A 27,156-nucleotide genomic window follows, 5' to 3' on the forward strand; every position below is an offset into this window, starting at 1 on the left:
AATGAAATGAAACAATTTCCCCCAGCCCACAACAGTGCAACACAATGACACAAACATATCGAAAAACTACAAGAACTACAACAACACATAACCAAACTAACACATATATATCTACCCACTGCATGGACGGTACTGGGTGAGGCCGCTGCAAACATGAATTTGCACTGCGATAACCCCCCCCCCCCAAGATCTCAGAAAATGTTCAAATTTCAAATAAGTGGGGACAAAAATAAGAAATAAGGAATAAAAATAATAATTAAATAAAAGGAAAATAAAATGAGTGCACTCAAAGTCCTACCGCCCTCTTTTCCAATGATTATCCAACAAGATGGTCCCAGGTGATGACTGTGGTGTTGGTTGGGTGGAGATGGAGATGTTTCTTGGATGAAGGCGAGATGGCAACTTGGATGGAGATGAAGATGAAGGACGGCAGATGAGACGGTAGACGGACGATGACTCGAGTTCCAACTTAAGAGCGTTACAAAAAAATAAACAAACAAATAAATAGATAAATAGTCAGCCGGGATATCAGAGTGTTCGCAGTTCTAAGCTTCTCTAGGTGAAGTCGCAGCTCCTCGATCAACACTTGTTGTTCAGTGATAAGCTTAAAATCACAAAAATTATAGTTATCATGCTCTAACTATGGTTTAACTCCAGACCTCCTAATGGACTGAACCACAGATGAAGGACAGAAGAAAAAAAAAGAAACGGTCGTGTGTCAAGAGAAAGATTGCCACTCATAGCATTCTGTGCATGATAAGGCCGAGCGTATCAATAACTATTGACCTCATTTAAAGGGACTGTAACGTAATGCCACTGCGGGGTTAAACTACCCTGGTTACACGTGCACACACACACACACACACACACACACACACACACACACACACACACACACACTCATATACACTAACTCTGCAGCGCTAGCTCTTCTCTTCTGCATTCCAACCTTGCATTTGTTTCTTCCTCCTGGACAAATATTCTCAGCTATATGACTAAAATGTCACTTGGCCTCCCTCTTTTCTCTCCTTCCTCTCACTCCTTTTTCAGCTTTCTCTGTCCCGTACGCTTCTCCCATCTCCTCAGCTCCAGTGTTTTTCCCATCTCCTCTCTCCTCTCCCACAATTTCTCTTAATCTTTCCTCATAGAAAAGGTGATACAGACAGGAGCAGTGAGTGAGGGAGACAGTGAGAGACAGGGATGGAGAGAGCGAGAGAGAGGTGGCATGGGGTGAAAGCGTGAAGGGGAGTGAGCGAGGTTGAAAGGACGGAGAGAGAAGGTGCAAGAGGGAGAGAGGAGAGGGGGACAGGGGTAAAAGAGGAGACTTGCTTTAGGTTTAATGTTTGAGGAGTTATGTAACGCTAAAGCAGGTCTGAGTCTCATCTCAGTGGTTCTGACTTAATGAGGAACATGCACACACTCACACACACACACACACACACACACACACACACACACACACACACACACACACACACACATTGATACCGTTTACGCTACTGGCGACTTCTGTGATGGGCTGTTTGTCAAGCAGGAAGTAATGAAAGTAAATGGGACAGTTAGAAGCAGTAAGCCGGTGGTCGACCATAACAAACAGCCTGACAATAATCTGGGTGGTATTGACAAATAGACCAAGCATGATGGAATGATGGCCGAGCACGGTGAAGAGGAGAGAGAGAGGTGGTGAGACATGAGGGATGGGGAAGGGGAGGGTAGAAAAATGTTGGGCTGAGCAACAAGAGGAGGAAGACAGGTAATATTGAATAACACGATGGAAGGAAGGGGCAGTGGGGGGGGGGACAGGATGCAGGAGAGTGAGGAGAAGAGGATGGAGGTGGGAGATAGAGAAGGAGAAGACAGCAAAACAGATGAGTGGAGGATGGGAAGGGAGAGACACATTAGTTTAAATACTTTTTTAATACTCTAATACTTTTTTTAAAATTTCCATCCATCCATTATCCAAACCGCTTATCCTGCTCTCAGGGTTGCGGGGATGCTGAAGCCTATCCCAGCAGTCATTGGGCGGCAGGCGAGGAGACACCCTGGACAGGCCGAATTTAATTGCTTTAAATACTTTATTTTGCTTGGCATTCTGCGACTCTGAATCTCCCCAGGAAAATCTTTCAATTCAAATAGTGTTTTTCTCACGAATGTAAGATCACTAACCAACAAAATGGATGAGCTCAGCCTGAGTATCCCCACACAGAGGACTATGAAGGACTGCTGTGTTCTGATTTTATGGAGACACGAGTGAATCACAACATGCCAGTTGCTGCAGTTGAACTAGCAAGCCGCTTGCTCCATTTTGCTGACAGAACATTTGGGCGGCACGGTGGCCCAGTGGTTAGCACTGTCGCCTCACAGCAAGGGGGTTCTGGGTTCGAACCCCATGGTTGCCCAACCTCGGGGTCATCCCAGGTCGTCCTGTGTGGAGTTTGCATGTTCTCCCCGTGTCTGCGGTGGGTTTTCTCCGGGTGCTCCGGTTTCCCCCACCATCAGAAAGACATGCATGTTAGGGTTGATACTCCTGTGTGTGCCCCTGACCGAGGCATGGCAAGACAAACCGGAGTTGGTCCCCGGGTGTTACACAGCAGCTGCCCACTGCTCCTAACCACACAGCTAGGATGGGTTAAATGCAGAGCGTAATTTCCCTGCGGGGATCATTAAAGTATATCAAAATTTAAAAATAAATAAATAGAAAATAAAGACATCTGGCTCAAGAAAGAAGTCAGGCGGTGGATGGCTCAAGAAAGAAGTCAGGCGGTGGACTTTGTGTTTACATAAATGAAACACGGTGCACGAACACGACCACGACAGATAAATTCTACTCTCCGGACCTAATGCTTAAGTGTAGACCCTTTCACTTGCCCAGGGAATATACAGTTGTTATCATGGCAGTATACATACCACCACAGGCTAATGCTAAGCTAGCACTTGGACACATGCATGACGCCATCAATAACAGAGCACACACCCTGATGGAGTTTTCATTATTGCTGGGGATTTCAACCAAATGAACCTCAGAAAAACTCTTCCCAGCTTCTACCAACATGTCAAATGCACAACCAGGGGGAAAAACACCTTCATCATGTCTACACTAACATAAAGGGTGCTTATAGGACCATATCCTGCCCCCACCTCGGACAGTCAGCCCAGCGCTCTTTGTTCCTTGTTCCAGCACACAAAACCCTTGCTATCAGTGCTGAGCCAACCAGCAGGACCATTATAGTGTGGCCTGAGGGAGCCATCTCTCAACTCCAGGACTCTTTTGAACACACAGAATGGAATATATTTGCCCATCAGACAGACCTGGAGGTGTACACTTCATCTGTATTGTCATACATTAACTACTGTGTGGACAATGTCACTGTTAGCAAAAGGGTCTGAATGTACCCAAATGAGAAACTGCAGATGAACAGCGAAGTCAAACAGCAAGTCAGGGCAAGAGAGACAGGTTTTAGATCAGGAGAAACCTCAGCCTACGGCGCCACCAGAGCGAACCTTAAGAGAGGTATCAGACCTGCAAAAGATGACTACAAACTACGAATAGAGGAGGACTTCAACAGTAACTCCAACCCATGGAGGATGTGGCAAGGCATCCAGGCCATCACAGATTACAAAAGGAAAAATGACACACAGCATACACCAGCCAACATCACTGCCAACCTAGCAGTGGAACTTAACAACTTCTTTGCTGGGTTTGACAAAGACAATAACCAACCCCTAGTCAGTTTCAAACTGTTGGGAGACCCACAGACCCTTGTTCTTCACACTCATGAGGTGCGGTGGACCTTCCGCAGCATCAACACATGAAAGCAGCTGGGCCTGATGGTGTACAAGACCGTGTACTCCAGGCCTGTGCTGACCAGCTTGCAGAGATAGTCACACGTTTTCAACTTCTCTCTATCCGTATGCACAGTCCCCGCATGCCTCAAACCCAGCACCATCATGCCCGTTCCAAAAAAAAAAAAACCCGTGGCAACCTGTCCCAATGACTACCTGCCAGTCCCTCTCATCCCTGTCATTTCAAAATGCTTTGAACGACTGGTACTCACCCATATCACAGACACTGTCCCAGCTGATCTAGACCAACACCAGTTTGCCTACTAAGCAAACAGATCTACTGAGGACGCCATCTATGTGGCTGTCAAAGACCCAACACCTACATCAGGATGCTCTGTTGACTACAACTTGGCATTTAAAAACATCATACCAAACAAGCAGGTCGACAAACTTCAAACTCTAGGACTAACTCCCTTCATATGTAATTGGATACTGGACCTCCTCATCAACTATTCCCAGACTGTAAGGCTGGGCAAGCACACATCCTCCACCATCATCCAGAGCACTGGCATCCCCCAGGGCTGTGTGTTGAGCCCCCTCCTTTATGCACTGTTCACACATGACTGCCAACCCATCCACAATGCAAACACTATTGTTAAGTTTGCGGACGATACAACAGTCATCGGGCTCATATCGGATGATGACGAAGCTGCATATGAGGCGCTTCAGAACCTGACAACGTGGTGTGCTAACAGCAGTCTGGTCTTAAACACCAAAAATACCAAGGAGATTATAGTGGACTTTTAAGACCTCCAAAAAGATCACACACAGTCCTGTCCACTTCAACACAGAGGCTATGGAGAGGGTCCCAAGCTTCAGGTTCCTGGGAGTCACCATCACAGAGGACCTCCCCTGGGCTGACAACACCTCAGCAGTGGTGGGTAAAGCACAACAACACCTTTATTTTCTGAGGAAGCTAAGAAGAGCCAACCTCCCTCAAAAGCTGCTTGTCAACTTTTATAGATGCACCACAGCGAGCATCCTAAAAACTTCATTACAGCTGGTAAAGCAGCTGCACCAAAGCTGACCAAAAAAAATAAAGCCCTCCAGCATGTTGTGAAAACAGCACAGGACATTGTTGGCATTGAGCTGCCTTCACTAGAACATCTTCACAGCACCTGCTGTGTGAGGAGGGCTAAGAACATCATAAAATATGTTACACACCCTGGACACCATCTGTTTCAGCCCTTCCCATCAGGTAGGTGCTTCAGATCAGTCCACACATGTGCAAAGAGACTGAAAAACAGATTCTTTCCAGAAACAGTGGCACTAATGAACTCAGACATCTCCTCAGTCCGATGAGACTGATGTGCTGCCACCATTGGGCTCGTGCAATATTTGCAGTATTTACTTACATGTCACTTTAAGCCACTTCATATCTGTCATATCGCACCTTTACTGTATTTTTGCCAGTGATGTTTTGCAACTCATAAGTTGTACTTTATCATTACCTGTATTGTATTTTATACTATATATTGCTTATATTTTGTACTTAAATTGTTTAGACTCATATTGCCGATATCTTATATTGCTTATCTCTTTCCTGTGTTATTTATTCTTTGTATGCACCATTTGAGGTTGACAAAACTGCAATTTCATAACTGCAATTTGCTCACACAATGACAATAAAGTTGTTGAACTTGTATTTATAGTGCATGTGTGTAATCAGATTTAGGCAGAATGGCTGCTCAGAGGACAACTAAATATATATTTTATGTGTCCAAACTTGCACACACACAGACACAAACATACAAACACACACACACACATGCACAAGTGCACACATGCATGGACACACGCACACACACAGACACACATGCATGCACAAATGCACACATGCATGGACACAGGCACACACACACACACACACTAACACACGTATGGACGCAAGCACAGACACATGTAAACAGACACACACACGCACACACTACAATGTCAAGAATTTAATTTGTGGCAAAGATTCTTTGGAGATAGTTTTTTTTAATTTTTTTATCATCGCATCCACAAACAAACACACACACACACAAACAAACACACCCCGGTGGAAATGCCCACTGAGGTTCAGCGTTCTAGTGATCTGATGAATAGAAAGATGTGCTATTTTCTTCCATAAAGAGAGGTTTTGGGGAGAGAGCTGCACCGTATGGAGGGAGAGGGGTGCCAGAGGGAAGATGAGTGAGATGAGGAGAGGCTGCAGCGGCGAAGGAAAGAGATGGGAGGAAAGAGGGGCAAGGGGAGAGAGGACAATACAGAAAAGAAAGCAGTGAGATAAATGAAAAGTGTTGGCAGCTGAGAGACTGGGAGACGGACAGAAACGGAAGGAGATGAGGAGAGAGAGAAGGAGATGGAGAAAGATTGAAAAAGACAGGAAGAGATGCAGAGAAGAGAAGAAGGGCTGAGCGATGGACGGAGACAAGGGGATCCAGCTGAAGGCAAATTGTTGCTGAATGATCCGACATAAATCAATTTTTTTCCCCCGGTGCTCTCCTCGGCACCAACAAGGGACGGTGCATGTCAGTTAATCCATTTCACACTGCTGTCAGAGAACGATGGGGAGAGAGAGAAAGAGAAAGAGAGAGCGAGAACTTGGAGTTTCACCGCAAGAGCCAAGTATTCATCTTCTTCTGCTCTTCTTTCAGAAAGAGGAGAGGAGAGGTAGGATGCACAGCTAAGAGAAACAGAGGCAGAGAAAAGGAAAGAAAAAAGAAAAGATACAACGTGAGGAGAGGGGTGGAGGGCAGGGGGAGAGAGAGAGAGCGATGGCGGGATAGGGGAAAAAGAGGTGGAGAGACAACAGAGGGAGTATGAAGGTAGGGTGTGGGTGAAAGACTGATAGAAACCAAAGGGTCACAAGCAGGGGTGTAGCACAAAATTCTGCGCCCCATACATAAGCAGTGTCTGTGGGCCCCTTTCCTCTTTTGTGTCTCACGCGCGTTATTATTTTTCCGACCTGGATTCCAGGAAGACCCGCCCCACTCTATCTCTGATTGGCTAACCCTATCCCTAACCCCAGCCTAACCCTAACCTTAACCAACCTAATCAACGGAGGCAATGAGTACTAGCCAATCAGAGGCAGAGTTCCTGGAATGCGGGTGGGAAAAAAAGAAGGCGTCTCACGCATCACTCTTTTTAAGTTCTAGCATACTGTATATTATCTACAATCACAGTACATTCATTTATTGTAACCTAACTTAACCTAACAACTATCCTGAAGTGACTGAAAAGAATGTAGAGTATCACTTCAGACTTTGATGCATGTTAGGGTGCCGATGCTGACACCCACGATGTTTATTCCCCAGTAAATGCCCACTGACGGGACTTCCTGTTTGCAAAGTTGTTGATTAGATCTTTAAAGTCCAATTGTTTTGCTAATCGGCTTTCAATAGTAGTGCCAGGATGTTCAGCCTCTCCTGGGACATCGCTGGTCTGAGGTGGTTTTTAACTAGTTTTAACTTGCTGAAAGCCCGGTCACCCCCAGCAACAGTCACGGGCGGTGTGCAGAAAATCCTGAGTGCTATACAAGTGTCTCCAAACATACTCTGCAGCATCTTCTAGATGGCATTAAGGAGCTCAAGAGGGGACGGAGTATGTCAAAACATGGCGCCATATATTGTGCTCATGAGAGATGCTCATGAGGGGCGGACTAAACCATTTTGCACCTTTTGTAAGGGGTGCGAGGGGCCTCAGAGAGCCTCCACTATTTCCTTGAAGTTCCTCAACCGATGTATTGAGCCAATTTTAACTGAGGTTATTAAACTAATCAGTTAGAAATGAAAATTTGCAAACCAAAACAAACTTAATTCCAGGCTTCCCGAGGGCCCCGTCCCTTCTGGGCCCTGGTAGGGTCTTCCCCTTTTCCCTCCCACTACAACGCAGCTGGTCACAAGTTGTGTGCCTTTATCTCCTCCAAGAGCTTTTTGAGCCATCAGACTTGCTCACTTAAAATGTGAATGGGAGGTGGGCATGTGTATGTGTACTGCATCGCACATTTCATACACAAAAACAAGTCAAAGAGCTTACACGAGGCATAAAAAGGCAGGCACGCTTCTGGAGATTACACGTTCTGAGCTTGGCACACGTATCTGTCATTTGTTTGTGCGTTCAGTATATCCTAGACAAACATGGGCTCAGATGTAGTTGATGAAACAACAAACAAGTAGATGGCCGATGGCATCGATCTAAGTAGACCCTGTAAGTGTCGGCGGCAGTAGTTTGGTTTCATATTTTCTGATGGTTTGATCTGACTGGAGCGGCACGGTGGTGTGGTAGTTAGCACGGTCACCTCAGAGTAAGAAGGTCCTTGGTTCGAACCCCAGGGTTCTCCAACCTTGGAGGGGGGAGTTGTCCTCTGTGGGAGTTTGCATGTTCTCCCCGTGTCTGTGTGGGTTTCCTCCAGGGGCTCCGGTTTCCTCCCACAGTCCAAAGACATGCAGGTCAGGTGAATCAGCCATACTAACTTGTCCGTAGGTGTGAATGTGATGGTATCTCCCCGCCTGCCGCCCAATGACTGCTGGGATAGGCTCCAGCATCCCCACCACCCAAATTCGGATAAGCGGCTTGGATACGCTGGTCTACAAAAATATAGTTTTTTTTCTTGCATGGACTTTGGAAACTGTCTTTGGCTAATTTTGGGCTGCTGAATCCAAATCTGAGCTCAGATTTGCTCTATCACATCAAGTTTTTGTGCTATCTGTATGCTCCTTATTCAGGATTTTACAAAAGTTGACCATCTAGTTGGCAATCTTGGTGGGGATAAAAATGACCCCTATTCATTTCCTAAGTAATATCATTCTAGGCTGAGTGTTTATTTATTCATTGTAATCATTTTTGCATCTATCGATCTTCTAATGCAACAGTGTTTTTTTAACTTCGAGTGTAAAATTGCTGTTTTCTCAAAAATAATGATTTTTCATAGTTCAAAAACCTGATGTGATAAGCAAAAACTAATGCCAGATTTGGATTCAGCACCCAAAAGTTAGCTAGAATCCGTTGAAAAACCCCATTCAAGAAAAATTGTGTTGACCAGTGTAATGGATGGATAAAAAGGCATTACATAAGATATACAGATTAAGATAAAAAGACAAATGAAAATATAACAATATTGAGATATAAAATAGCATAAAAAGGGTCAAAGGGCAACTGTTAGTCTGACAATTCAGTCAAGAGGTAGTCTAGATAGATAGATAGATAGATAGATAGATAGATAGATAGATAGATAGATAGATAGATAGATAGATAGATAGATAGATAGATAGATAGATAGATAGATAGATAGATAGATAGATAGATAGATAGAATGAATGATTGATTGATTGATTGATAGACAGACAGCAATGGTGAAAGAAGAGATGGAGTAGGATGGGTAGTCTTATCCAGAAAGGGCCGGTGTGGGTGCAAGTTTTTGTTCCAACCAAGCGGTTACACACCTGTGTCTCCTAATCCAGTTCCCCAGCAAAGACTTGACTGGTTGATTAGTGGGATCAGGTGTGTAACTGCTTGGTTGGAACAAAAACCTGCACCCACACTGGCCCTTTCTGGATAAGATTGCCCACCCAGAGGAAGAGGAGTCCAGGTACCAAAATAAAGTGAGGGTGAGGAAATTAAGACTGAAAAGAATTGAGGAGTGAGTCACGGTGTGGAGGAGAAATAGACCTTTTTCTAGTCTGTCCATCCTCGCTTTGACTACTTTGCTTCTTTCCCTCTCTGATTTTTTTTAAGCAACAAACTGCAAGGAATGGGTAACATGAGAGAGAGAGAGAGAGAGAGAGAGAGAGAGAGAGAGAGAGAGAGAGAGAGAGAGAGAGAGAGAGAGAGAGAGAGAGAGAGAGAGAGAGAGAGAGAGCGAGAGCCTGCATGAGGACCACAGAAAGGAAAGAAGACAGGAGAGCAAGATTGCTAGTTAGAGAGTTGGAGGAGGCGACAGATAGAAGGGCAATAAAAAACAGAGAAAAGGTGAGTGAAACATTTGTGGAGAACAGGGAGAGGGAGGGCTATTTTGGTGCACGGCTGCAAGGGCAACGAAAGACAGGAAGAAACAAAAGCGCAACAAGACAGAGAAGAGATAAAAGTCTGAATAGTATTACTGAGGGAGATATAATACACACACACACACACACACACACACGCGCGCACACACGCACACACACACACACACACACACACACACAGAAACACACAGAAAGACTGGAGACCTAAAGATTAATTACTGCTGATTGTTGACAAAATAATCCATTAACAACAATGTGCTACTAATAGGTTTTTTTTCTATCATTTAAAAAAAAAGTTCCTTCCTTCCTTCCTATCTTCACCTTGCCTTACTTATGCATATTCAGCAGTTGTGATGTATGGGTGTGCAGGGCTGAGTGTGGTTTTTCTGTGTGGAGCAATTTGAATGTTTTTATAAGTAGTTTTTTTCCCCCTCTTGTTTGGTTGAGAGGTTCTGATAAAAAACAAAACGGTATCTATCATATCTTTTTCTTCTTTTTTCCTCTCCAGCTGTTTGTGCTTTATATTTCTGTTGCCCTTCCTTACCCCCCCCCCCTTTTTTGTTAATGCATCTCATCTCTCTTGCATCTCTCCGCTCAAGGTGAAGACATAAGCTGGGTGATGGTCATTGATGTTTGTTTTTTTTTTTTTTACTCTTTTTTGTTCACCCTCTCCATTCTTTGCTACCTCTTCTTGTCTGGTCTCTTTTCGTCCCCCCCCCCTGGTGTGACTCGAGGAGCATAGGAGATGTCACAACAATAAGACTACTACTACTTTCTGTTGCGCCCATTAAGGGTCGCCACAGCGGATCATCCGTTTCCATCTCTTCCTGTCGTCTGCATCTTCCTCTGTCACACCAGCCACCTGCATGTCCTCTCTCACCACATCCATAAACCTCCTCTTTGGCCTTCCTCTTTTCCTCTTCCTTGGCAGCTCCATATTTAGCATCCTTCTCCCAATATACCCAGCATCTCTCCTCCACACATGTCCAAACCATCTCAATCTTGCCTCTCTTGCTTTGTCTCCAAACCAGCCTGAGCGGTCCCTCTAATATAATCGTTCCTAATCCTGTCCTTCTTCATCACTCCCAGTGGAAATCTTAGCATCTTCAACTCTGCCACCTCCAGTTCCATCTCCTGTCTTTTCATCAGTGCCACTGTCTCCAAACCATATAACATAGCTGGTCTCACTACCATCTTGTAAACCTTCCCTCTAACTCTTGCTGGTACCCTTCTGTCGTAAATCATTCCTGACATTCTTCTCCACCCACTCCACCCTGCCTGCACTCTCTTCTTCACCCTCTCCTGCACTCCCCGTTACTTTGGACAGTTGACCCCCAAGTATTTAAACTTATATGCCTTCGTCACCTCCACTCCTTGCATCCTCACCATTCCACTGTCCTCCCTCTCATTCACGCATAGGTATTCCATCTTGCTCCTACTGACTTTCATTCCTCTTCTCTCCAGTGAATACCTCCACCTCTCCAGGCTCTTCTCCACCTGCTCCCTACTTGCTACAGATCACAATATCATCCTCAAATATCATAGTCCACGAGACTCCTGCCTGATCTCGTCCATCAACCTGTCCATCACCATTGCAAACAAGAAAGGGCTCAGAGCCGATCCTTGATGTAATCCCACCTCCGCCTTGAACCCATCTGTCATTCCAACCACACACCTCACCACTGTCACACTTCCCTCATACATATCCTGCACCACTCCTACATACTTCTCTGCCACCCCCCGACTTCCTCATACAATACCACACCTCCTCTCTCAACACCCTGTCATATGCTTTCTCTAAATCCACAAAGACACAACTCCTTCTGGCCTTCTGTATACTTCTCCATCAACATTCTCAAAGCAAACATCACATCTGTAGTGCTCTTTCATGGCATGAAACCACACTGCTGCTCACTAATCGTCACCTCTCCTCTTAACCTAACTTCCATCACTCTTTCCCATATCTTCATGCTGTGGCTGATCAACTTTATACCTCTGTAGTTGCTGCAGTTCTGCACATCACCCTTGTTCTTGAAAATCGGTACCAGTATGCTTCTTCTCCACTCCTCAGGCATCTTCTCACTTTCCAAGATCACAACAAAAAGACTACTGTAATTTTATCCTTTGACCTCCATTTAAACTCAAATAAAACATCTTAAATCAGTCACGTGTGTGTGTGTGTGTGTGTGTGTGTGTGTGTGTGTACCCTTCATTCGTCCATTTATTATGACTATGTGTGTTTGTTTGTGTGCATATGTCCTGAGAACATGTGTGTGTGTGTGTGTCTGTGTTTGTATGTGTGCATATGTTCTGAGAACATGTGTGTGTGTGTGTTTGTATGTGTGCATGTGTATGAGAACATGTGTTTGTGTGTGTGAGGATGTGCAGTACCTTGAGGTGATATTGAATTATACATAAACAGTGATCCTAAATAATGAATAGTGTATGTGTGTCTTCGTCAGTGGGTCTATGAAAGTGGGTCATCAGTTTTATGAGTCGCCTATTTGTGTTTGTGTATATTTGCATGTTTGTCTCGTCATGCACGTGTGTGTGTTTGTGTGTGTGTGTGTGTGTGTGTGTACTGTGTAGATCAATAAGCCATGGAAGTTGCTGAATAATATATTGACCTGGAGCAATGTTTTATTCACATCTGGGAGAATAATTGCTTGAGTTAATACGCTGACACATGTCCTTAACTAGAGCGACTTAGACGGTTTATGCATGCTAACACAAATATACACACAATCTCTCTTCCAAATTGTGGTCTATGTAGGATCTGTTGTGCTTTACAATAAGGTTTTTGGTCCTGTAAATCAGTCTGTCTAGCTTTTGTCCTTATATTTACCGACCTATCCATCCATTTATTTACATTTTTATTTAATTGTCCATCTATCTAGCATCAATATATCGTCATCTATGCATCCAGATGTACCCATCTGTCCATCACTTATGCAAATATATGTTTGAGTGTGCGTCTGTCCACCCGCAGTAAGATGACGATGTCCCTGCTCTTTCTGTCCATTAGTCTGTTTTTCTTATAAAGGCCCGAACGCACTGGTACTGTCTGATGTGTGTGTTTTGAAGTATGACATCTATTGTTTTAAATGGCCGAACGTGCACTAGAAGTGTTGTGAGGCGTATCAAACTGCTTTGACGCCCCTACTCTGACCTTGTTTTGATTTTGGAGCGTCAAATAAGGACCCCCCCAATGACCAAAGATGTTTTTTTCTGCAGCTGCAGTGCCTATTTGGAGAGAGCTAAAAGGAATAAAAAGGTGAAGACTTGGCCTGCCTACATATAAATAGTGGTATTGGCACTTATTATTACTTTCGGTGTGTTTGGGCCTTTAAGAAAAAGTGTTTGACACGGGGATGGCCGGATCGTATCCCCGTGTTACCTCCAGCTTGGTCGGGCATTTCTACAGACACCGTGCCTGCGAGTGGGAAGCCGGATGTGGGTGTGTGCCCTGGTCACTGCCCTAGCGCCTCCTTTGGTCGGGGGAGGGGGGGAAATAGCATGATCCTCCCGCACACTACACCCCTCTGGAGAAACTCCTTACTATCAGGTGAAAAGAAGCGTCTGGCGACTCCACATGTATCGAAGGAGACATGTGGGAGTCTGCAGAGAGGGGGCGGAGCAGAAACCAGGACAGCTCAGAAGCGTAGGGTAATTCGTTGGATACAATTGGGGAGAAAAGGGGGGGGCGGGGAGTGTTTGATCAAAACACACATACACACACACACACACACAGACACGCACACACACACACACAAACACACACACACACACACACACACAGCCACTAATCTGATCTGTCAACCTAGGTTATCTTCTGAGCACAGCAAGAAAGTTTAGTCGATCATCCTAAGCAAGGATGGGTGGTCTTAGAGGAAACTGGGGACAGGGAGAAGGGACATCCAAATAAAACAGCTGGAGAGAAAGAGAAAAGACTTAGAAAGATGAGTACAGACATTCACGGAATCCATTAAGTCACACTTCAGAGAGAGAGAGAGAGAGCTTGTTAAAGAGATTAGAGAGCAGTTGACAAAGTCAGAGAGATTGAGAGGGAGTGAGAAACCCACAGTGAGTGACAGAGGGACGGTGGAAGAGAAAGATAGAAAAAGTGACTGAGAGGTTGAGCAAGCGAAGGGGTAGTGCGAGTGAGTGAGCGAGGGTGAGAAAAAGTTTCATGGGGGAGGACGGTTCAACAGTGTGAGTTAGCTCCACGGCGTGAGGGTCATATTACCATATAAATCAAATGAGTGCGCACGGCAAGATTGAATTAGCGTTAGCGTAGTTTTGGGTTAGCGTATTACTTTGTATCGCGACAAGGGTAGATTACATCATGCCACGGTGAAATTGAATTAGCCAACGTTATGTTGTGTAGCCTCATTTCGCATATTTCTTAGTTTCGTGGTCAAGGCAGATTGCCTAGAAATTGAATTAGCTTGAAAACGGCTTAGGGTAGCACATCGCTGGTTAGAGGCAGGGGCTGGACGAGATGGAGGGAGCACAGAGCTTTGCTTTGCACATATTTCAGAGAGGGCACACTGAAACTGAAGAAGCTTGGGTTGATTTTTCGCGTTTTTATATTCTTGATAAATTAGTTGGAGGACTGTGGAAGTGGAAGACGCAGATAGTGAGTCAATGCGGTGGTTTGAATTTAACTGAAAGTAAAGCATGAATTGTGAAATTCTTGAAATTAGTCAGCAAGTACCGTAGTGCATATGAATGTCATATTCTCACATTCACATTATTCCTTTTGTGTGTTGTTGTAATAGTTCATGTCGCCTGTTTGCTTGTTTTTCTCTCTGTTTGCACTGAATCTGAGCTATCATGCTGCACCAAAACCATTCCCACCAACATTGTTGCGTGACAGTAATAATAACATATCTATCTAAGTACCAGTGCAAGATGAATCAGTATTAGTGAGCAGTTCATTCATTCAGGTATTTGTTTCAGTTTAGCTGGAGTAGTAGATGTGTGGGTCCTCAGGACAATGCTGATCAACTGTCAGAAAAACCTACTTCACTGGCACTCAGATAGCTACCTATGGCTGTATAAACAGTTGCAACTCAGTGGACTATCATATGTGCAAGGCACCATACAGCTAGCTCACAATTGGCGTACAACAAAACATAAAAGTGTTTGCAAGATCAGAAGTTTGATGGTTTTGATAGCAAGTGTGTGTCCAGCGGCTGTTTGGGAGTCCTGAATCTTCTCGGTCACAACACGTTACTCTGGATAGGAGCATCAGCAGAATGGCTAAAATGTAAATGTACCAGGAAACGTCATCGAGTGCACAAGGCCCCACGCTGCTGTGTCATTAAAATACTGCACTTGAGTCAGCCAATGTAACAATGCACTGCAGAGGTGGACAAAGTAGAATTTGAGGTCACGGTGAGTGCTAAGGTTAATTACAAGCTAATATCAATAAATCTGTATTTTTGTGAGGTTTTTTATGGAAAATCAGATGCAGGCATGCACCACATCCATTGTTATGAAGACAGGTAGTCGTTCAGGGTATCAAGAGGCAGCATTTGTTGTTTCGGGCAACTTTTATTGGCTCAGATCTTGTTCTATCAAACAGTTAGTAAGAGTATTTTGTCGTTTTTTTCAACTGATGATTATCTCGTATCCCATGTTTCCCTTGGATCTTTGTTTGTTTTACTTTATACAGCACTGCCTTGTTCACCCCCAGGAATATGGGGATACCAATGCGAAACCACAAGCAATAGAAGTAACATTGGGTATGTAAAAAAAAAAATCTATTAAACTAGTTAGAGAGAGTGTCTGGTTAAAAAAAAGTGTCTTGTCCCTGTGCTTTGGACATATTACCTGAGCAATGGAGCAAGTGGAGCACATGCATCCCCACTATTTAATTAGGGGGAGCAAAGTTATGGTTTTGCTAGACCACTTTTTGTCTTTTTTAAAAATAAATATCATTATACAGTCCTCGCAGTGAGATGATTATGTTTAAACAGCATCAATCAATGATCATTTTACTATTTTCAGCAACTGACAAAAACAAGTAATAAAAAAAAATCACATTTTTGGACCACCCTTTCAGTTGGTTCAATCCAACTCGTCGCTGATCGTGCAACAGCTGCTTTGGCTGTCAATCATAGTCTGTCAATCTACACACAGGAGTCCGACTGTTTTACAAAGGTGAGCAACATGCTCTTTAGCTTAACTGCGATCATTGGCTGAAAGTAGAACGTAATAAAAGATAGGCTCGCGTATGTTGAATGAACCTGCATTGCCCACTGACCCCGGTCAAACTTTAATTTAGCTAAAAGTAGGATTGAACTGTCGCTGAAACGCTAAACCGATTTGCGAGTCACCGTTAGCTAACCTTGCCAGCCCGCCCACGGTCCACCTAGCGTTAGCTCACTGGTCGGACAGGACCCGGCTGTGGCCTGTGGAGATGGGACCTTCGCGAGGGAGCCGAATCAGAGTCGGCTCTTATAAGTGTAATGTGACTATTTTAAATTGTCTGCCAATTTTCGCTCATTGACCGTGAGACTCACGCAACTGACGCTTTTTCACACGCTTTCACGCCACACGGCCATTTTCTCACAACGCCGTGGCGTAAAAAGAGGACACTGGCAGCGCACCGACGGACAAGACAGGCAGCAGCAGCCACCAGTTATTCAGACCATCAACGTAAAAGCGAGACAGTTTTTCACAGCACCCTTAATCTTAATCTGGACTAGTGCAGGTGGCTGTCCATCCATCCATCCATTATCCGAACCGTTTATCCTGCTCTCAGTCGTGCTGGAGCCTATTCCAGCCGTCATTGGGCGGCAAACGGAAAGACACCCTAGACAGGCCGCCAGTCCATCAGAGGCAGGTGGCTGTTTCTTGGTTTAATCCAGGAGATTATGTATTGTAGAAATGCAGGAAATGTGTTTTGAATTACATCAAATTTTGAATTACATCTAAAAAGGTTGCATCAGTTCACCTGGATACAGCGTTTATTGACAGATACATTTCATCACTCATTTAAGTGACCTCTTCAATCAGTTTTAAATTACTTTTTTTTCTGGCAGAGGGCCCGCAGACCCCCCTCCGCCGCCAATTATGTTCCATTCCATTCTCCAAGCCGCTTATCCTACTCAGAGTCGCGGGATGCTGGAGCCTATCCCAGCAGTCCTTGGGCAGCAGGCGGGGAGACACCCTGGACAGGCCGCCAGTCCATCACAGGGCTGACACATTCTCACCTAGGGACAATTTAGTATGGCTCATTCACCTGACTTACATTTCTTTCCAAATTGGCTCCCCCATTTAAAACATAGCCAGGTGCCCATGAACATCAATCAATCAGTCAATCAATCAATCAGTCAAGTTGCATGAGTGAAAGGGGACGCTCCATCCCACTGCATCCCTAAAGTTTTCGGAAAAAGCCCTGAATGAATTGAATGAGAGAGAATAAAAAAGAGAAAAACGAAAATTGAGAGAAACTGACAGAGAGAAACCGTTAACTACAGTTTCTCTCATTCTTACACTCTAATGCACACCACATCCACATGTAAGTATGTATGTGCAAGGAGAGGAGGATTAAATCCACAAAATTATGATTTTTTTGTTTTGATTCTTCAATGATATTATGAAGCTTCATGCCAATATAACTTGTTGAACTGGATTGAATTTAAGTGAGGAACAAACTTGTCTTTCAGCAGAGCCAAGACACCAATCTCCTCATTAGCATACTGCTACCTAGCAACAGGTAACTACAGCCTGGACGACGCCAAACGGGGTAGAAAGAGAGAGATAGAAGGAAACAGAAAAGTGGTTTGGGGATGAGAAAGGCTGAGGAAGGTAAGAGGGAGGAAAAGGGGTGATGAAGGATACAAATTAAAGTATGTTAAAGGGAAGATATCACGATTTCAGCATTGCCTCTCCCTGTGTGTGTGTTTGTGTGTGTGTGTGTGTGTGTGTGTGTGTGTGTATATATATATATATATATATATATATAGAGGGATAACATCGATTAGTAGCCACAATACTGGGTAGTCTTGCATGTTTCTGAAACACTGCCAAAATTGTCAAAAAACATGCCACCGAAAAACATGCTCAACAACTGTCCGCCATCTTCGTGTTGTTAAGCATATTTTGGGTTTTCGGTAATAAAATAGACAGTGGTTTACCATTGCCTTCTGCCCGCAGTACAGGAGACCAGATACTAGAGTATAAAGCATTCCTCCTGTTGTCCTGAAGCTACCATTGGCCAGACGATTTGACTCATCCACAGCTACAGGTACTACACTGCTGCTGCCCAGTGTAGAGCAGGTCTATTTAAAGGTGACCTTCAAACGCCTTGTCACAGTGCCGTTACGTGGCCTTTGCAGCTTTTTATAGGTCCACCAGTGCCGCTCAATGTCCCACCGCGCCCTGGTAGCAACTGTTGCTGTTGGCCCGCGACTGCTTATTCGCCAGGTAAACCTGCTTTTTTCACAGCTGTCCCCCACATTTGAGGGAGCGTTCCACTATCCGCCGCCTGTGGATGTGCTCCATAGCAGCACAGCTCTACCAGAAGATCACTGTCACTGGTTTACAACCAGTGAAGGTGAAGACTTTCTGGTTAGCCACTGTGAGAAAACGACAGAGAAATGGAGGGATCTTAAAGGGAAACGATTGTGATTTTCAACACTATCTCCATAGATATGTGTTGAATGGATAGCGCTCCATTCACAGCCGTAATACTGATGTGTGCAGCTGATAGGCTGCATTTTATTAGAAAATGCAAACAACAGCGGCACATTATGCAGCTGTCTGTGGTGTTGTTATTCCCTATTCCCTATACAACGCAGACGGTTGGCAAACCAAGAAGCACATTTTCACATTCACTGACTGTCCACCGGTGATGTCATAGGCAGACACAATTCAGTATGACACACAGAAGACTGCCAGTATGATGTGTTCTCCCTGCAGCATATAGAAATGGTGATTGTTTCCCTTTAAGGTAGAAGAATGGAGGAGAGGCAGAGAGGAAGTCAGACAGAGAACGAGAGAACGGGGCGAGGAACAACAGAGAAGAGGGGGCTAGAAAGAGCTGGATAAATTGGGGGACTGGAAAGTGAGGGGTTGAAGGGAGGGGGATAGAGAAACACATAGAAAAGGGCAAGAGACATGGAGAAGGAGATTGGAGAGATTGAATAAGGGAGAAAGTGTAAAAGGTGAGCGTCAAGACGGTGGGTGAGGGGGGGAGAGACAGAAGGAGATACAGAGGGAAAGAGGATTTAGAAAGGGGTTGAAAAACAGGGAAAGCATGGTGAGGAGTTGAAGCGGGGAGGAGCAGAATGGAAGAGAAACGGTGTGAGGAGAATGGGGGGGGTATTTTGGCAGATGAGGGGAGGAGTTGAGAAGAAATTGTGAGAGTTGGATAGCGAAGGAGGCAGGAAGGGTTAGGGTTTGATTTAACTTCTAATATTTCTGTCATTCTTGCTTCCCCTCCCCCTATCGTTTCATCTCCATAATTAAGTCCCCTTGTTATCCAATGTGTGTGTGTGTGTGTGTGTGTGTGTGAAGGTCATGTTGCATACTAAGATTATTGACCATCAATGTTTTAAGCCAACGGGAGATGATTAAATTGACTCTATAAATGTCCCCAGCACAGCATGGAGTTAACTACTGCCCCTCTCTTCTTTTCTTGTTAAGCTTCCCTTAAAGTGATACCTCTCCTTTTTTCTGTATCTTCATCTGCAAACATCATAGGCTTAAAACCAGCTTTAGTTCATGAAATATCAGATTTGGGTTTGGGGAAAGGGTCGAAAAATACATGGCCCTACATTTACACGTGGTCAGTTACTCAAGACTAGCGATGCTTATAGCATTTGGGACATCAACTCCTACCTTGCTTCTCTTGTGGCACCCTAAGAGCTATTTAGCACCAGTGTTGTCCTCTTAGGGTAGATAAGCTGCTTTGAAGAAAAGCCACCACACTTATTTGGTGAATGCTGCAGTAATGCAATTTTTTTGTTGTTGTTTTTTTGTGGGTTTTTGTGTGTGTTTTTTCCCCCCTGTAAATGGGTGCTGCTAACCATTCTTGGCTGTGCCTCAGAACTGCATCATCATTATCATAATCGTAGCTGCAGAAAATAGCACCCTCAGCTGCAGCACTATATCCCTACTACATCATCTGATTTATCAGCAATTGGTCAGCCGCCAGAATGGTGATCCGCTGTGGCGACCCCTAACGTGAGCAGCCGAAAGTAGTGGTAGTAGTAGAGGTCAGCCTCCAAAAATGACTGTCCAGGTAATCTTGCAGCACCGGCACTGATCCTTTCAGTTTCCCTTAAATTCACTTTTTGAAAAGAGGGCAACGGACCGAAAGGGCGCACTCCCCACACGTTCCGAAAAAGATCTACGTTAAATAAATTTGTGAGCATACAAAATGGATGACGATGGAGACATTTTGGATGGCAGATCCCTTTAAGCATGAAGTGTGAAAGCAAAATATGGGACAAAACCCTGTAGCTCTTTTTAACAACGCTCCCAGTGGTCCAGTGGTTAGCGCTGTCGCCTCACAGCAAGAAGGTCCTGGGTTCGAACCCCAGGGTTGTCCGATCTTGGGAGTCATCCCAGGTCGTCCTCTCTGTGGAGTTTGCATGTTCTCCCCGTGTCTGTGGTGGGTTTTCTCCAGGTGCTCCGATTTCCCCCACCATCAGAAAGACATGCATGTTAGGGTTAATACTCCTGTCTGTGCCCCTGACCGAGGCATGGCAAGACGAACTGGAGTTGGTCCCCGGGTGCGGCATGGCGGCTGCCCACTGCTCCTAGCTACACAGCTAGGATGGGTTAAATGCAGAGTGTAATTTCGCAATGGGGATCATTTAAGTATATCAAAGTCAAAAAAAAAAATATATATATACGTATATACATTAACTTATTACATGTACAGAACAGCACTTCAGGAGATCAGTAATGGAGACTTTATAGATCAGTGAAACACCAGCCAGTATTGATTGAAGTCACTTCCTCATTTGTCACTGTGGAAAAGTTGAATATAGCTTGATTTTTTGGGGGCATCGGCCAACAGCAGCCAGTGAGGTCCGGGAATTTCTCATTGCTTAAACAATATTTATAACTACAAGTAGAAAGCAGCTAAATCCAACCAGCTTTGAACGAAGTGTGTTGATATGCTTGCTCGTGGTATAAATGCAGAGTCACAACTTGTGACGGAGATAATTTGGGCGGTGTGCCTCTTTAAGCTTTTAGCTAAATATTTTGTGAACACGGTTAAAAAGAGTGTCCTTGTGTCAAGGTGGATGGGGAAAAGAGGCTGGGTGTTTATCTACTCAATTCATTTGAAAGCTTGTTTGTTTATCAGGGAAAGGACCACACACTTTAACATTCTGTTAAGTCAGCAGCCTAACACACATATAGACACACACACACACACACACACACACACACACACACACACACACACACACACATAGAGAGCTGCACATACACACATTGCAGTCCCTGTGAGATATAGCCTATTGTCTCATGTCTGTTAGAATTTCAGGTTAATTTACAGTTCTGGGACTCTTACCGAGACTGCAGTATGAGACCACTTTATAGTGATGGCAGCAAGAGAAGGAGAAAGAAAAAAGAAAGAAAACAAAACAAGAAAACCAAAAATTGAAAGAAACTAATGAGTCAGCAGGCAGCTCGAGGGCTGATTTAAGCAAACAGTCATTGCTGTAAAGCCAACAGCATATAGTGGATGCACAAAGAACGACAACCGTAGGTGCAATATGCCAATTAAATCTGGGGATAGGTCTCAGTGGCTGAAGTAGGTGAAGTATCCCAAACTTCACCTGCCAGGGTCTGACATGGAGTAATTGGAGAGGAGTCACTTTTTTTACTCCTACCCACCATGCTGACAGTGACACCAGACAGTAAAATCAAAGATTGTTTAATTATCACTTCGTCCTTTGCAAAATATGGTCTGTTGCCATACTCTGTTATAACATCTGGTTTCCTTCTCATTTATGTAAGGATTAAAAACCAAAAACAACTTTAATCATGTTAGTTTTCTAACCATTTTTTATCTTTCTTTCTCCACCTCCATCTCTCCACCCTGTTTTTTTTTTGTTGCTCCCATCCCTCTTGCCCTTTCTCCATCTCTTTGTTTCTTATTTCATCCCCCTTTCTCTCCCTCATCATATGTTTTCTGTCTTTATTTCTCTCCCCTCATTTGTCTTTGTCCGTGCTTCTCTTTCTCGTGTTCTCTCTCTCTCTCTCTCTCTCTCTCTCTCTCTCTCTCTCTCTCTCTCTCTCTCTCTCTCTCTCTCTCTCTCTCTCTCTCTCTCTCTCTCTCTCTCTCTCTCTCTCTCTCTCTCTCTCTCTCTCTCTCTCTCTCTCTCTCTCTCTCTCTCTCTCTCTCTCTCTCTCTCTCTCTCTCTCTCTGTTTGTCTTTCTGTCTGCATGTCGTTCTAGTTTGTGGCCCAGCCAAACTGTCAGCAGCTCCTGGCCACACTGTGGTATGATGGTTTCCCTGGCTGGAGGCGGCGACACTGGGTCGTCAAACTGGTGACCTGCTTAATTATAGGACTCCTCTTCCCTGTCTTCTCACTGGTAAGAAAGGGAGGGATAGAAAGGGAGAGAGGGAGGGAGGAATATGGAAGAAGGAGCGATGGAGAAAGACAGAAAGATAGTTATCATTCATTAAAGCTAGGTTAGGCAAATTTGGAGAGGTGAACAATTTTTGACATAACACCCCCCCCCAACCACCACCCCTAACTCTGATGTTGTGAGGCACTTTCATACTTACAGTTGAAGTATTTAATAAAATGAACACTATTTAGTCTAGCCACCTCTGTGAGAGCCATACTGATGACAGTAAAACCGACAGATAGGCTGTGCATACGAATGAATGATAGGCAGTATGGACCCACCCCCCACCCCGTCACAGATAGCTCTCCTGATTGGTTGAGGGCTACCGTGCAGCCTCAACCAATCAGGAGAGCTATCTGTGGGATCAGGGATCTCAGGTAAGATTTTTAGATCCTGAATACAGGTGCAGGGTTAAACACAGAGGCTTGATTTTCTTTAAGACCATTTGAATTATTCATAGCTGTAAGAGGGATATTACGTTTTTCACAAATAACGCTGAAAGAAATTTGACCATCCCAGCTTTAAGCCACCAGTGAGTCAGTCATGGCTTCGGAGGGGGTGAAATTTTTTTTTTTTATTATTTGCCTGCAGCTGTTGCCAGTAGACATTGGCCTATAGCACGTTGTGTCAGGAAGCACTGGAAAATATTGGGGCCATAAGTGATCTTTTTTTGAGAGGTCTGTCATGCTAAGGGCCACACACGAACCAACACCATTTGGGAAGAGTGAGAATAAATGAAGTCTTAAAACCTTGTCATTATTTCTGATAAAGTTCATTCATTCATTCATTCATCATCAGCCACTTCTCTGGGGTTGGGTCGCAGTGGCAGCAAGCTAAGTAGGGCACTCCAGACTTCCCTCTCCCCAACAACGCCCTCCAGCTCCTCCTGGGGGTCCCCAAGGCATTCCAAGGCCAGATTGGACATGTAGTCCCTCCAGCAAGTTCTGGGTCTACCCCGGGGTCTCCTTCCAGTTGGAAGTGTCTGGAAAATCTCCAAAGGAAGGCGCCCAAGAGGCATCCTAATCAGATGCCTCTCAACTGGCTCCGCCTCAACTAGCTCGTTTCGATGTGAAGGAACAGTGGCTCTACTCTGAGCTCCCTCTGGATGTCCTCACCCTATCTCTAAGGCTGAGCCCAGACACCCTACAGAGGAAACTCATTTCAGCCGCTTGTATCCGTGATCTCACCCTTTCGGTCACTACCCAAAGCTCATGACCATAGGTGAGGGTTGGAATGAAGATTGACTGGGAAATTGAGAGCTTTGCCTCCCGGCTCAGCTCCCTCTTCACCACAATGGTCAGGTACAACGTCCGTATTACTGCTGATGCTGCATCAATCCACCTGTCAATCTCCTGCTCCATCCTACCCTCACTCGTGAACAAGACCCCGAGATACTCGAAGTCCTTCACTTGAGGCGACAACTTATCCCCAACCCGGAGGGAGCAATCCACCATTTTCCTGTAGAGAACCATGGCCTCGGACTTGGAGGTGCTGACGCTCATCCCAGCCATTTCACACTCAGCTGCAAACCGCCGCCCATTCCGATGAAGCCAATAAAACCATATCATCTGCGAAGAGCAGAGATGCAATTCTCAGGTTCCCAAAACGGACAACCTCCTCAGCTTGGCTGCACCTTGATATCCTGTCCATGAATATCGCAAACAGTATTGGAGACAAGGGACAACCTTAGTGAAGTCCAACACCCTCTGAAAATGTGTTTGACTTTGTGCCAAGAATACGGACACAGCTCTCGCTTTGGTTATACAAGGACCGGATGGCTTGTAGCAACTGCCCCAGTACCCCATATTCCCGCAGTACCCCCCACAGAGTGCCCCGGGATACATGGTCGTAAGTCTTCTCCAAGTCCTTAAAACACATATAGACTGGCTGGTCAAACTCCCATGCCTCCCTCAGCACTTCCACATGGGTAAGGAGTTGGTCCGTTGTTCCGCGGTCAGGACGGAATCTGCATTGTTCCTCCTGGATCTGAGGTTCAACAATCAGTCGCAGCCTCCTTTCGAGCACCCTAGAGTAGACTTTCCCAGGTAGGCTGAGCAGTGTGATGCCCTGATAATGGGCACATACCCTGCGGTCCCCTTTGACAAAGTGAACGTCTAATTTTTTCTCAAAATAGAAGACATTGGAGGCAAAATATAAATAAAAATTTATAGTTTCTGTTAATCTTTAAACAAAGCGAAGTGTCCCTCATAAACCTCAACAACCAAAATGTCTTCAAATTTTATCTCTTGCGCCAGCTTGATGTATTGAAGGTGGAAGTTGTTTATTCCTTTCCTTTCCTCTCTCTCGCTCACTCTCTCTCTCTCTCTCTCTCTCTCTCTCTCTCTCTCTATCGCTTGCTCTCTCTCTCTCTCTCTCTCTCTCTCTCTCTCGCTTTCCTTCTTGCTCTCACTGTGATTCAATTCCATTTACAGCTTTATTGGCATGGTTCAAAATAAGTTTACATTGTCAGGAGCAAGTAGCCAGCAAAATAAACAAGCGAGCCGACAAACATCATAACAAGGATGATTATGGCAATAGGAACAGCTGTAATGGCACTCATACATGAAGATTCAAACACCATATAAGGTGACAGGTGGCTGGGCATGAATGCAATCGAGTCTCTCTCTCTGTCACTTTCTCTTTAACTTTGGTTCAGTTCAGTAAAGTACAAGCAAACTTTTGTGGGCATTTCTGATGAAAGCTACCGGTTATTGTTATAATGGTCAGTATTGCTGAGACAAGCTGACATGACATTCTAACTTAAATTAACCGTAGCAAAGAAATTGCAGTGAAATGATTCAGCTAGTACAGTCTACGGCTCTCTTTCTCACTCACTCACTCACACAAACACACACACACTCACAGAGTAATTTCTAACACTATCTCTCAATTTATTCTCACCTTTTGGTCATTTCACTGTCAACACTGGTCCCCTTCACCAGTCTACTTCCTATATGGCTTTATTTTATCCTCTCTCTCACTCTCTCTCTCTGTCTGGTGTGAATTTTAATATATTACTGAGTAACAACTGTAAGAACTCTTATTTCACTCTTTCTCTCACTGCTTTAAGCTCTTCCTTGCTCTCTCTTGCTGTCTCTCCCCCCCCCTCTCTCTTCTCACATCTGTAGATCTACCTGTTGGCCCCTAAGAGCGCTTTGGGCCACTTCATCAAGAAACCCTTCATCAAGTTCATCTGCCACACGGCCTCCTATCTCACCTTCCTCTTCCTCCTCCTACTGGCCTCCCAGCACATAGCCAGGACAAACCTCCACATGCAGGGCCCTCCTCCCACCGTGGTGGAATGGATGATCCTGCCATGGGTACTGGGTATGTTCTAGGTAGAGAGAGAGAGAGAGAGAGAGAGAGAGAGAGAGAGAGAGAGAGAGAGAGAGAGAGTATGTGTGAATGTGTGCAGGAGAGAGTGAGAAGTTTGCATCAAATTTTGTCTGAATCTGTCATTTAAGTGGAAATCCGTGCTTTTCTCCATCAATATATATATTTGATTTATCCATGTGGACCATGAACTCAGATTACATAACATTGATATAAATATTAATTTTGATAAGAGATGCTTTTCACTTTCTGTTTACTGCTGCTGAATTTTTTTGACTGGGTTGCGTGATCACTAATGCAGAAGCAGCATATACTTGTTGGAAACCAGACGGCAGGAAAACAGACTGAAATGTGATGCCAATGTGGCGCTGCTCCTGTTGGAGAGAAAATCAGTATTACTGTAGAACTGTCCTGTGATATACTTTGTTGTAGTTGGTAACACATTAGACTGCCTGCGTTAGCTTTTTAGATAAGATAAGATACTTCATTGTCATTGTGCGCACACAACGAAATTTTGTTTGGTGACCTGTGTCTGTGGTTTGAGGATCCTTTTTTTACAAGTGTGGGAGATGTTTACCACCAAGCTGAGGGCACACGAGCAAAAATGGCTGCTACACCTTGTTTTTAGTCCATGTAAATCAGTTGCAGAGGGGCGTCCGAGGAGCGTAGCGGTCTATTCCATTGCCTACCAACACGGGGATCGCCGGTTCAAATCCCTGTGTTACCGCCGGCTTGGTCAGGTGTCCCCACAGACACAATTGGCCGTGTCTGCGGTTGTGAAGCCGGATGTGGGTATGTGTCCTGGTTGCTGCACTAGCAACTCCTCTGGTCGGTCGGGTCGACTGTTTGGGGAGGAGGGGGACTGGGGGGAATAGCGTGATCCTCCCACGCACTATGTCCCTCTGGTGAAACTCCTCACTGTCAGGTGAAAAGAAGCGGCTGGTGACCCGACATGTATCGGAGGAGACATGTGGTAGTCTGCAGCGACCGAGACGGCTCGGAAGAGTGGGGTAATTGGCCGGATACAACTGGGGAGGAAAAAAAGGGGGGGGGAGATCAGTTGCAGCAGGTTTGTTTCTCTGCCTCCTACATCAAACTATTGTGTTGTAACACTGGCTTCCTGTCCAACAGAACTGCCTCATCATGTCTCAGATGGATAAAAGAAAGGCTTACGAATGGAGAAAAGTCATGGTTTGCAGCATCAATTACAGTCACTCGTTATGTTGGGGTCTGAAACGACAGGGACTACTTAGAGTTACTATCAGCCAAACTTTGACAGGTAGTCAACTGAATAGCTCAATAGGGTTAGCATTAAAACCACTTTGCTCTTCTTCTGTCAGGATACAACAAAACAACGTGGATTTGTGTCATACAGGTCATGGTG

General features: G+C 44.8%; 1 protein-coding gene across 1 annotated transcript in view; it reads left to right on the forward strand.

The window, feature by feature from the left end:
- Positions 1–27,156, forward strand: part of trpc5a (transient receptor potential cation channel, subfamily C, member 5a) — a 91,531-nt gene that overhangs the window by 21,643 nt on the left and 42,732 nt on the right. The window contains exons 8-9 of the mRNA XM_056300306.1: positions 22,263–22,400; positions 25,568–25,766. Of these exons, the coding sequence (XP_056156281.1) occupies positions 22,263–22,400; positions 25,568–25,766 (337 nt within the window). The remainder of the gene's footprint in view (positions 1–22,262; positions 22,401–25,567; positions 25,767–27,156) is intronic.

This window comes from Lampris incognitus, chromosome 20 (assembly GCF_029633865.1).
Source record: "Lampris incognitus isolate fLamInc1 chromosome 20, fLamInc1.hap2, whole genome shotgun sequence".
Taxonomy (NCBI): Eukaryota; Metazoa; Chordata; class Actinopteri; order Lampriformes; family Lampridae; genus Lampris; species Lampris incognitus.